We start from the raw sequence: 11697 nt of genomic DNA, 5'->3' as shown, positions 1-11697 counted from the left end.
CCGCTCCGGAGCGCCCAGGAGAGCTTGATGGGCTCCACTTTCCGCGCGTATGGCAAAAACCCAGAGCAAGCAGCCCTCTAGCTAATCGTTTCGTCCGGTCACTAGCCCGGTTCGTGGACTCTGGGTGCGAACGGAACCCAACCAGAGTCCCATCCATTGGTCACTGACTTGCCGGAGGGGAGAGTCGTGCTCAGAGCCCACACGGCGACGGGGATACCGTCGCTTCAGTGCTGGGGCTGCCACGAAGCCCCCCCGCAACTTCTCCAGCCCTACCTCTGCGTCCCTCGCCCTGGAGGAGCTTAGGGCGAGAACCCTGCACCGACCCGCGTGCAGCGAGGGCAGGCGGCGAGACGTTCTCCCAACGCGTCTCCCAGGGCTCGGGAGAGCTGTGGGAAGTTTCCTTCCCCACCCCTTCCCCGCCCCCGGCTGGCTGGCACCACCCACCACCCCCCACGCCAAGGCAGTGCCCCGCGGGAGTCGGGAGTTGTCGCCCCCCCTCCGCGCGCGCCCCCTGGCGGTAGCACCCTTCCGGCAAACGCTCCGCCTACTTCGTGGCCACGCCCCGGCCTCGTGCTCGCCCCGACAAGTCCCGCCCACCACACACCTGGCCGTTGGAAGTAACGGGGATCGACGGCGTCTAAGAGCGCGCGGACGTTGAAGCTGAGGTAGAGGCGTAGTAAACCGCACCCCGCACAGAGACAGGCCCGGACCCCGGAGTCTCCGCGGGCCGCCGCGCGAGTCTGTGGAGGCGTTCTGGACATGGAGCCTCCGCCCGAGAGCAGCCAAGAAGGCACCGCTTGCCGCAGCCTGGAAGTCGATGAACTTGGAGGAGAACCGTTGGGTGAGTGCGCGAACCGGGACGCGGGTTTGGCGAAGTCTACGAAACGGCCTTTCCCCGGGGGAGGCGAGTGGACGGGACGCCGCAGTGGCGCGGCAGATGTCGCCGCTCTCAGGTCGCCGTCCCACGCGCCCTGGGCTCCAGCGCCCTGATCTCTCTTTTCTTTTCCAGATACGAAGCCTGCGGTGGTCTCCGTAACGGGAGGAGACGTCGAGAAGGAGCTCTGGCCCGAACCTGAGCAGGAAGCCGCGACAGGAGAAGAAAGCCACGGTGGCGCGGGAGCAGCGGGCCCCGTGGACGACGAGAACCACACGGGCGGCGGCTGCGGGCAAGAGCCCCCGCAGCAGCAGCAGCAGGACGAGGCCCAGGCGGCCGCCGAGGGGCCGCAGCCCCAGGAGCGGCAGCAACGCCTCCACCGCAGCGCGTTCCCCCGGCTAGAACTGAAGGAGCTGGAGAGCGTTTTCCAACGCACTCAATACCCCTACGTGTTCGGGCGGTGAGTGGCTTGCTCTGGCGCCCCCCCCCCCCCATCTCTAGGACCCTCGGGGACGCCCTGGGCTCTCTCCCAGGTCTCTCTCCCCGCCTCCAAAGCCAAAGCTACCTAGGGGGCCTCGAGCTCTTTCCAAGGTGGGGACGATGCCCCCGTGGGCATCAAGGTAAATATTTTCATGCAGTATATAAACGAATCGTCAGGAAACTCTCGGGTCGGGCTCCTGTTTTTGTAAATAACATTCTATTGGATCACGATCGCGATCAGGATCAGGAGTGACATCAGGGTGCAAAATCAGGCGCGGTTGTGCGAGTGAAGGGGTGGATCTTGCCTTTATTTAACATTTTGATAATTTGGTGGTCCCGGAATTTTTTGTGCATTAGTCTTGACTTTTAAATACTACATTAAAATTGTTAATCTTGAATTCTGAAGTTTTTCAAGGTACCCTTAAATTGTGTACACAAAGGAAGATTGTCCCTAAAGCAAGCCCGGCCTTGGGTATTAAAGAAATGTGTGCTGGGGAGTTGGGGGGAAATATAAATTTAAAAACAAGCATGAAATGTACATTGTATATCTCATTTCATCCACAACTCCAGATACTAAATATTTGCAATTTTCTTCCCTCAGAAAGAAGCTTTCCATACCCATAGATGTGATGGAAGTCAGTAAACCTGAAAAAAGCGATTCGGCTGGGCAGCCACTCTAAAACCTGCTTCAGGAGTTAAAAGCTTTTGTTCTAGACATTCTCAAGTTGTTTTGGTTGCCTTTTCCATGTTTGGGTAGTAAGTTTTGAATTTTAGGGCTTTGGTGAGTGGATAATGGGATAAGTAAATCCCACTTTATGGAAATTGCCCATTACCGTTAAAGGAAAACAATAAAATAAAAGTGAATTAAACTGCTTGTCTTGTTTCCTGCACAAAATTAAATATAAATAAAGTTCAGCTCTTTCTAACGAGTATCATTCAGGGAGCAATTCTGGGTGGAGTCATATTGGGGCTGGGTCAAATCTGGGAAGTATGCACATTAACACAAGAAGACCTAGGCTAAGAGAGGATTAGACTATATTGTTATTTTTAATTTTTATTTTTTTAAAGATTTTATTCATTTGAGAGAGAGAGCAGGGGGAGGGGCAGAGGGAAAGGGAGAAGCAGACTTCCCACTGAGTGCCAGAGCCTGATGGGGGGCGGGGGCTTGATCCCAGGATGCTGAGATCATGACCAGAGCTGAAGTCCCATGCCACCCGGGTGCCCCTGTACTGTTATTTTATTTTATTTATTTTATTTTTTTTTAAAGATTTTATTTATTTATTTGACAGAGATAGAGACAGCCAGCGAGAGAGGGAACACAAGCAGGGGGAGTGGGAGAGGAAGAAGCAGGCTCATAGTGGAGGAGCCTGACGTGGGGCTCGATCCCGGAACACCGGGATCACGCCCTGAGCCGAAGGCAGACGCTTAACCGCTGTGCCACCCAGGCGCCCCTGTACTGTTATATTAAATATTTAAAACCAGGCATAAGTTCTTAGCTAAATCCACAAAAAAAGTGGATTTATAAATATTCAAGCCTTGGGGTAAGGGAATTATTCCCACACAGAGAACACACTATATGAGTAATGTCTGTTCATTTACACCGAGACTGATGCAGGGAGATAGCTTTTATTTCTTGTTTTTTAAAAGAATTAATTTTTAAAAGATTTTATTTATTCTTTTGAGAGAGAGAGAAAGCACAAGAGCGGGGAAGGTCAGAGGGAGAACCAGACTCCTCGCTGAGCGGGGAGCCCAAATCGGGGCTTGATCCAGGAATCCTGGGACCCTAGGATCATGACCCGAGCTGACGGTAGATGCCCAACCAACCAAGCCACCCAGGTGCCCCATAAAGACTTTATTTATTTGAGAGAGCGCATGAACAGGGGGAGGGGTAGACGGGGGAGAGTGAGAGAGAATCTCAAGCAGAATCCCCACTGAGTTTGGAGCCCAACACCAGCTCCATCTCACAACCCTGAGATCATGACCAAGATTCAACCAATAGACTCAACTGACTGAGCCACCCAGGTGCCCCCCAGGGAGATAAATTTCAAGTCCAAGTGCCTGGTTCTCCTGTTGTTGCTTTAGTCTGTAGTAAAGCACTGTAGACAGTGGCAGCCCTACCTTTTAATTTTCTGAAATACTTTCATGTGTTAGCCTGAAAACATTGCTTAAAATACATTATAGTGGAGGTTGGAGGAAACTGGACATTTGTCTAAAAATTGAAGCAAATGAGAACAATTTTTATGCTAAAACCTGGGAAATAACAATCTTGAAAAAAGTTTCACTGAGTTAAGAAGAGTGAAAAGGTTAGAGAAGAATTGCATACAAACATACCTTGTAGATATGGCACAAATCGAACTTCATGAGTGAATATTCTCAAGGAATTTCTAAGGATATGTTTTTCGATGGTACTATTTTGAAGAGATGGGTTTTATGGAATTTGGTGTTGGTGGCGAGGCTTTCAATTTAGGCCAGATTCTTACCTGTGTTAATTTGAAATAGTTTTTCACTTGTTCAGGCAGTAATGTCTAATTTGTAGGTCAAAAGACTACCATTTGAGACCAGAGAAAATCATAAGTTATCTTAAGAGAGTATTGGTGAAAACCAAAATCCAGGATGAGTTATTAGCTTTGTCCCATGGTATGCATATGAGTGTAGTCGCGGAAATGGGATACAGATCTGGCAGTCTTGAGTTTTAGTGAATTCAGACCCAGTTTGTCTAAATTTTCCTTAACTCTACAGGCTAAAATATCAAGGCAGTATCCGGGGCGTCAGCAACTCTTATGTTCTAGGAAGAAGCCACAATGCCCAGGACTTCCTTGTCAGGTCATCTTTGTAACTCTCAAGAGGTTTTCCGAAGATGAATAACCCCTTAGATATCTTTGAGGGAAACCTGTTTTAAAATCCAACCTGCTCCTATTGAATATTTACTTTAGACTCCGGAAGCTTTTATCACGTTCAGCTTCCCCCACAACCAGGACAACACTGCCCCTAGATTGTCGGGGGCAGAGGCAGCTGGACACTGATGGTCTGCTGTCAAGATACCGACATTTCTTCATCTTGTTACCAGGCTTAGCGGCAGCAGAAGATACTGGTGCAGTTCATCAGCTAGACCCACATTCAAGAGCTGGAAAAACCATTAAAGAATATTAAAGGTGGGAGGAGAGAGACAAGGCAGGAATTACAGTCAAAAGCTTAGCACGTAGTAGATGCTCTCTAAGGGTAAACCGAAGAAGAGGCTGCAGTGGTAACTTTCTTAAAATATTTTACTAATAAAAAAATAGGTTCTCCCACTGAAGTTTAATATCTCAGTGGCATAAAGAGTTGTATGTTGTGGGGTTGTTTTTCTTTTTTTCTTTTTTGTTTTTTAAAGATTTATTTATTTGACAGAGGGAGAGAGTGAGACAGAGAGCACAAGCCGGGGGAGCAGCAGGCAGAGGGAGAAGCAGGCTCCCCAATGAGCAAGGAGCATGATGCGGGACTCGATTCCAGGACCCTAGGATCATGACCTGAGCTGAAGGCAGACGCTTAACTGACTGAGTCACCCGGGTGCCCCTGTGGTTGTTTTTTTTTTTTTTTTTAAGATTTTATTTATTTATTTGAGAGAGAGTGAGCACAAGCAGGGGGGAGTGGCAGAGGCAGAGGGAGAAGCAGGCTCCTGGGAGCCTGAGGCTGGGCTCGACCCCAAGACCCCAGGATCATGATCTGAGTCAAAGGCAGATGCTTGACCAACTAAGCCACCCAGTCTCCCCTATTTATAATATTCTTAGTTGATCTAACAGATAATGGTTTGTTCAAAAGAATAATAGCAAAAATGTATTCAGTAATTATAGCATATGGATAAGTGAAGGGAATGACAGCACAGTTATACAAGATAGGAGAAAGGAACTGGCCACACTCCGCATAAGGTACTTGTGCTACCAGTGAAATGATCTAGTGTTTCTTGAAAGTGGACTTATTTGTTGTAAATGTATATTGCAAATTCTAGGGCAACCACTAAAAAAAATTTCTAAGTGTTACTGAGATGTTAAGAGAGGAGAGAAAATTGAATCATAATAAAAAGTTCAATTAAAACCAGAGAAGGCAGAAAAAGAGTGGAAGACAAAATAGAAACCAAGAACAATAACAAAGAATACAAAATGATCATAAAAATGGTAGATATTAATCAAAATATATCAAGAATAATTTTAAATGTGAATAGTCTAAATATGCCAATTAAAAGAGACAGTAAGTCTGGATAAAAAAATAAACAAGAGCCAACTACATGTCACCTAAAGAAACCTACTTTGTTTTTAATTTTTTTATTTTTCAAAGATTTTAAGTAATTTCTACACCGAACATGGGGCTTGAACTCACAACCCTGAGATCAAGAGTCACACCCTCCTCTGACTGAGCCAGCCAGGCACCCCAGAAACCTACTTTAAATATAAAGACACAGGGCACCTGGGTAGCTCAGTCACTTAAGCGTGATCTTAGGGTCCTGGGATCAAACCCCTCGTTGGGCTCCCGGCTTGGTGGGGAGCCTGCTTGTCCCCCTCCCTCTGCCTGCCACTCCCCCTGCTTGTGTGCTCTCTCTCTCTCAAATAAACCAATGAAATCTTAAATAAATAAATAAATAAATAAATAAATAAATAAATAAAAGACACAGGGGTGCTTGAGTGATGGTTAAGCATCCAACTCTTGGTTTCGGCTCGGGGGGTGATCTCAGAGTTGTGAGATCGAGCCCTGCATCAGGCTCCACACTCAGCATGGAGTTCACTTGAGATTCTCTCTCCTTCCTCCCTGCCCCTCCCGATTGTGCTCTCTCTCTCTCAAATAAATAAATAAATCTTCAAATAAATAAATACAAAGACACAGATAGCTTAAAGGTAAAGACATTGAGAAAGATATATCATGCCAACACCGAGCAAAACAAAGCTGCACTATCTCAGACAAAGCACACTTCGGAACAAGGAAAATTATCAGGGATAAAGAGGGGCATTACATAACAGCAAAAGACTCAATTTTCCAGAAGGCACCAATCCTTAATGTGTACATGCTTAACAACACAGTGTCAAAATACATGAGTCAAAAACTGACAGAACCGCAGGGAGAAATAGACAAATCCATTATTGTACTTGAGGACTTCAACATCCCCTCTGTTACAAACTGACAAAGACAGCAGGTAGAAAACCAGTAGAATCAAATATAATTGAACTAAGAGCACCATCCATAAACCAGATCTAAATGACATTTATAGAATACTTCAACAACAGCAGAATGCTTATCCTTCTCAAGCTCACATGGAACATTCACTAAGATAGACTATATCCTGGGCCATAAAACACACTTCTAGATAACACATGGATCAAAGAATAAACCTCAAGAGAATTAAAAAAAAAAACATTTTGAACTAAATGGAAATGAAAACACAACTTGTCAAAATTTGAGGATGCAAAGGAAATCAGTGCATGGAGAGACATTCGTCACAATGAATGCATATATTAGAAAAGAAGAAAAATCCAAAATTAATAATCTCAGTTTCCACCGTAGGAACCTAGAGAAAGAAGAGCAAGTTAAATCCAAGTAAGCAGAAGAAAAGATATAAAAATCAGAGCACAAATCAGTGAAATTGAAAACAAGAAAACAATAGAGAAAATCAATGAATCCAAAAGTTGGTTATGTGAAAATATTGATAAAAGTGATAAGTATCTGTTCAGGCTAACCAAGATAAAAAGAGAGAAGACACAAATTGCTACCATCAGAAACGAGAGGGGGACATCACTTCTGATTCTGCTGACATTAAAAGGATAATAAAAGCATATTATGAACAACTCTGGCCACAAATTTGATAACTTAGAAACAATGGCCCAATTCTTTGAAAAACACAATCTAACAATACTCATAAAAGAGAAATAGACTATATGAATAGGCCTATATCTATTTTAAATTGAATCAATAATTAATAACCTTCCAAAACAGAAAGCACCAGGCACAAATGGGTTCACCGGGGGAATTCTACCAAATGTTTCAGGAAGAAATGATACGAATTCTCTATAATCTGGTCTAGAAAATAGAACCAAGGGAATGCTTCCTAACTTGTTCTATGAGGTCAGCATTACCCTGGTACTAAAACCAGACAATACATTGTAAGAAAGGAAAACCAAAGACCAATTACTCTCATGAAAAAATGCAAAAATCCTCAACCAAATATTAGCAGATCAAATCCAACAATGTATGAAAAGAAGTATATACTATGACCAACTAGGATTTATCTCAGGTATGCAAGGCTAGTTCACATTCAAAAAGTCAATTAATATACTCCATCACATCAACACTCTAAAGAATGACATGATCATATCATCAGATGCAGAAAAAGCACTTGACAAAATCCAACACCAACTCATGCTAAAAACGCTCAGCAAGGGGCTCCTGGGGGATTCAGGGGGCTAAGCATCTGCCTTTGGCTCAGGTGATCCGTGGGATCGGCCCGCATCAGGTTCTCTGCCCCGCGGGGAGCCTGCTTCTCCCTCTCCCTCTACCTGTCTCTCCCCCTGCTTGTGTGTGTGCCCTCTCTCTCTCTCTCTCAAACAAATAAAATCTTCAAAAAAACCAAAAAACCTCTCAGCAAACTAGGAATGTAAGGGCAGCTCCTCAACATGATAAAGGACATCTATGAAAAACCTACAGTTATTAACATACGTAGTGGTGAGAAATTAGAGGCTTTTACCCTACTACGATCCGGAAGAAAGCAGGGGGGAGCTCTCTAACTACTCTTATTGAACATCATACTGGAAGTCCTAGCTGATGCAGTAAGACAAAGGAAAAAAGGTATGTAGATGGGGAAGGTAGAAATAAAACTGTCTTTGTTCACAGATGACACGATTGTCTAGGGAGAAATTCCCAAAGAATTGTTAAAAAAAAAAAAAACCAACAAACAAATCTTCCTAGAACTCATAAATAGTTATAGCAAAATTGCAGGGCACAGGTTAATATACAAAGGTCAAACACTTTCCTATATACCAGCGATGAGCAATTGGAATGTACAATTTAAAACACAGCATCATTTATATTAGCACCAAAAAAATTGAAATAAAAGGCATAAACCCAACAAAATATGTGCGATATCCCAATATCTATATGTGGAAAACTATAAAACTCTGACTTAAGAAATCAAAGAACTGAATAAATAAAGAGACTGTCTGTGCTCATGTAAAATGTAGGAGAAAATCTCGGTAACCTCGGCCTTGGCAAAAAGTTTTTAAAATATTCTTTGAAGATGTATTTATTTATTTTAGGGGGAGAGAGCGAGCGAGCATGCGAGTGGGGGGGAGGGGCAGAGGGAGAGAGGAGAGGGAGAGAAAGAGAGAATCTCAAGCAGAGCCCCCACAGAGCCCCAAGATGAGCTTAATCCCACGACCCCGAGATCGTGACCTCAAGATCATGACCTGAGCCGAAACCAAGAGTCAGACCCCACCCGACTGAGCCACCTAGGTACCCCTGGCAAAGGGTTTTGAAATACGACACCAACAGGGGTCTCCATGCTCAGCACCAGGAGTCTCCTGAAGTTTCTCTCTCCCTCTCCCTCTGCCCCTCCACCCCTCACCCCCCGGACTCTCGCTCTCTGTCTCTCTCTCTAAAATAAATAAATGAATCTTAAAAAAAAAATACAACACCAACAGCACAATCCATGAAAGAAAAACTGAGAACTTGGACCTCATTAGAATTAAAAATGTGTGCCCTGGGGGGCGGTCAAGATGACAGAGTAGGAAAATCCTGAGCTCACCTCCTCCCATGGTCACACCAAGGCTGCATCTATGTATAGAGCAATTCAGGACCAGCAGCTCAATTCTTGCACACCTAAAGATACAAAGAAAAAGCCACATCAAGAAGGGAAGGAGGGACAGAGATGCAGTCTGTTCAGGACCCACACCCCCCAGGGCAGTGACCCACAAGTGGGAGGACATCACAGGTGTGGACATCCTCCATGGGGAGCAAGGGTTTAAGCCGAACATCAGGTACCTCCCGCCCTGGAGACCTCCACCAGGAAGATGATCCCATATAATGTCTGGCTTTGCACATCAGAGGGGCATAACTCCCGGGGAGTCAGAGGGCTGTAGAAAACTGCCGCTCCGCGGCTAAAGGGCCTGTGCATAAACTCGGACCCAGCACAGGGGCAACAGCTTGAAAAGCACCTGGGCCTTCCATGAAGATTTACTGACTAATGTTAGGGTATGTGCTGGAGGAGCAGGAATCTGTAGGTTCTTTAGGACAAAAGCATTGTCAAAGGAAATAAAAAATACTTTGAGGCAAATTAAAATGAAAATATAAACTTAAAAAAGTATTTGGAAAAAAAATTAAAAAATAAAGGTGCGCCTGGGTGGCTTGGTTGGTTAAGCGTCTGCCTTTGGCTCCTGTCGTGATCCCTGCTCTCCCTCTGCCTCTGCCTGCCACTTCCCGTTTGCACTCTCTCTCTCTGTCAATTAATTAATTAGTTAATTAAAAAATCTTTGGAACACAGCAAAAGCAGTTCTAAGAGGGAAGTTCAGAGCAATACAAGCCTGCCTCAAGAAACAAGAAAAACCTCAAATAAACAATCTAACCTTATACCTAAAAGAACTAAAAGAACAAAGTCCGAAGTTAATAGAAGGAAGGAAATAATAAAGATCAGAGCAGAAATAAATGAAATAGAGACTGAAAAAGCAATAGGAAAGGTAGTGAAATTAAGAGCTGGTTCTTTGAAAAGACAAACAAAATTGATAAACCTTTAAGAAAAAAAAGAGAGGGCACTCAGGTGAATCAAATCAGAAATGAAAGCGGAGTTACCAGTGACACCACAGGAACACAAAGGACTGTAAGAGAGTACTACCAAAAATTATATGCCAACAAATTGCACAATCTGGAAGAAATGGATAAATTCCTAGAAACATACACTCTTCCAAGTCTGAATGAAGAATAAATAGAAAATCTGAACAGGCTGATTTTGAAATGAAATTGAATCTGTAGTCAGAAGACTCCCAACAAACAAAAGTCCAGGACCAGATGGCTTCACACTTCATACCAAACGTTAAGTTTTTAAAACTTTTTAAATTATTTTGTAGTATCATGCCAACGAGAGGGGCTGGGGCATGGGTTTTATCGCTGGAACTAAAGTGCATGTCTACCAGCCATTGGGCAGGTAGCCCAAGGGCTGTTGCAAAGTCGGCTTTTATAGCCAGTAGATGGGAAAGTGTACAGCCTGGTATCCCACAAGTTAGGGATAGGTTTTCCATCCAAAACTTTCTTCTTTAAAAGATTTTATTTATTTATTTGACAGAGAGAGCACAAGCAGGGATAGTGGCAGACGGAGAGGGTGAAGCAGGCTCACTGCTGAGCAGGGAGCCAGAAGCGGGCTCCATCCCAGAACCCTGGGCTCATGACCTCAGCCAAAGGCAGGTGCTTAACCGACTGAGCCACCCAGGTGCTCCCATCCAAAACTTTCTTATTAGAAATTTCTCCAAATCCCCACCCCAAATCATATAATTTCTCCTACTCAGTTCAGTCCTTGGCGCTCATCCCATGATCAACTGTTTTTACATAGAAGATATCCAGTAGTGCGGTTCACTTTTTCCATTTACATTATGTTAGCATCTTTCCCTTAAATTCTAAAAAAGGAGATTTCCAATAACTGATGGCATTAGTTTTCATGGTCTGATAAGTTACTTCTTAGGAGGAAAGGCCCAAAAGGCCATCTAGCTACTAGTAGACTGGATTCTGAATTTCCATAGTAAACTCATTGCACCTTCACAAATTAAAGTCAGTAAATTAGTGTTCAAATATTCTTTCTTTTAAAAACAGTATGAAATGAATAGAATAGATAACCATTAACCATGTATTGCTTGAGCTAGTGTATGATGGGACCAGTTTAAGGGGCTGGACAAGAAGGGGCTTACAAATTCCTTTTGCTGGTGCATATTAGTGGAGATGAATTTCTGGGGAATGAATAAGCAGTTTTCTCTGGGCTGTGAGCTTAACTGTAGTGTATCAGGCTCAAATTATTAACAAAGAATTTGCGCCCTCTAAGCTAACTGGGCAAATGCGGCTTAAACATCACAGCTCACCACCAATATTGATAAACCCTCCTTATTTAGTTTGAGGTTAGAAAGAAAAAATTGGGGGCGCCTGGGTGGCTCATTCGTTATGCGTCTGCCTTCAGCTCAGGGCGTGATCCCAGGGTTCTGGGATCGAGCCCCACATCGGGTTACCTGCTCCGCTGGGAGGCTGCTTCTTCCTCTTTCACTCCCCCTGCTTGTGTTCCCTCTACGGCTGGCTATCTCTCTCTCTGTCAAATAAATAAAAAGAGAAAAGAAAAGAAAAGAAAAGAAAAG

At 44.3% G+C, this 11697-nt stretch overlaps 1 protein-coding gene and 1 long non-coding RNA gene across 3 annotated transcripts in view; one reads left to right on the top strand and one right to left on the bottom strand.

Annotated features, from left to right (window-relative positions):
* The first annotated feature begins 559 nt into the window (after positions 1-559).
* On the top strand, positions 560-2208 carry LOC125281177 (rhox homeobox family member 1-like). Its single transcript, XM_048213274.2, has 3 exons — positions 560-841; positions 1010-1334; positions 1956-2208. Exons 1-3 carry the CDS (start codon positions 760-762, stop codon positions 2032-2034), a joined length of 486 nt encoding a protein of 161 aa, XP_048069231.1. The 5' UTR covers positions 560-759; the 3' UTR covers positions 2035-2208.
* A 758-nt stretch (positions 2209-2966) lies between these two features.
* The window catches only part of LOC125281835 (uncharacterized), a 358739-nt gene continuing 350008 nt past the window's right edge, over positions 2967-11697 (bottom strand). For both annotated transcript variants that reach the window (XR_008960065.1, XR_008960066.1), the window contains 3 exons: positions 11575-11651; positions 9117-9190; positions 2967-4478 (listed from right to left, as the gene is read on the bottom strand). This is a non-coding gene — a long non-coding RNA (uncharacterized LOC125281835). The remainder of the gene's footprint in view (positions 4479-9116; positions 9191-11574; positions 11652-11697) is intronic.

Source organism: Ursus arctos, chromosome X (assembly GCF_023065955.2).
Source record: "Ursus arctos isolate Adak ecotype North America chromosome X, UrsArc2.0, whole genome shotgun sequence".
In the NCBI taxonomy this organism is placed as follows: Eukaryota; Metazoa; Chordata; class Mammalia; order Carnivora; family Ursidae; genus Ursus; species Ursus arctos.
Note: the sequence above shows the minus strand (reverse complement) of the source record. Positions and strands in the feature narration are given on the sequence as shown.

What these genes read in the sequence shown, in the direction of transcription:
- LOC125281177 (XM_048213274.2), top strand. Translation starts at nt 760, where the DNA reads ATGGAGCCTCCGCCCGAGAGCAGCCAAGAAGGCACCGCTTGCCGCAGC. An exon ending in ACTTGGAGGAGAACCGTTGG is followed by an intron (nt 842 to 1,009) that starts GTGAGTGCGCGA and finishes TTTCTTTTCCAG; the next exon opens with ATACGAAGCCTGCGGTGGTC. An exon ending in TACCCCTACGTGTTCGGGCG is followed by an intron (nt 1,335 to 1,955) that starts GTGAGTGGCTTG and finishes TTCTTCCCTCAG; the next exon opens with AAAGAAGCTTTCCATACCCA.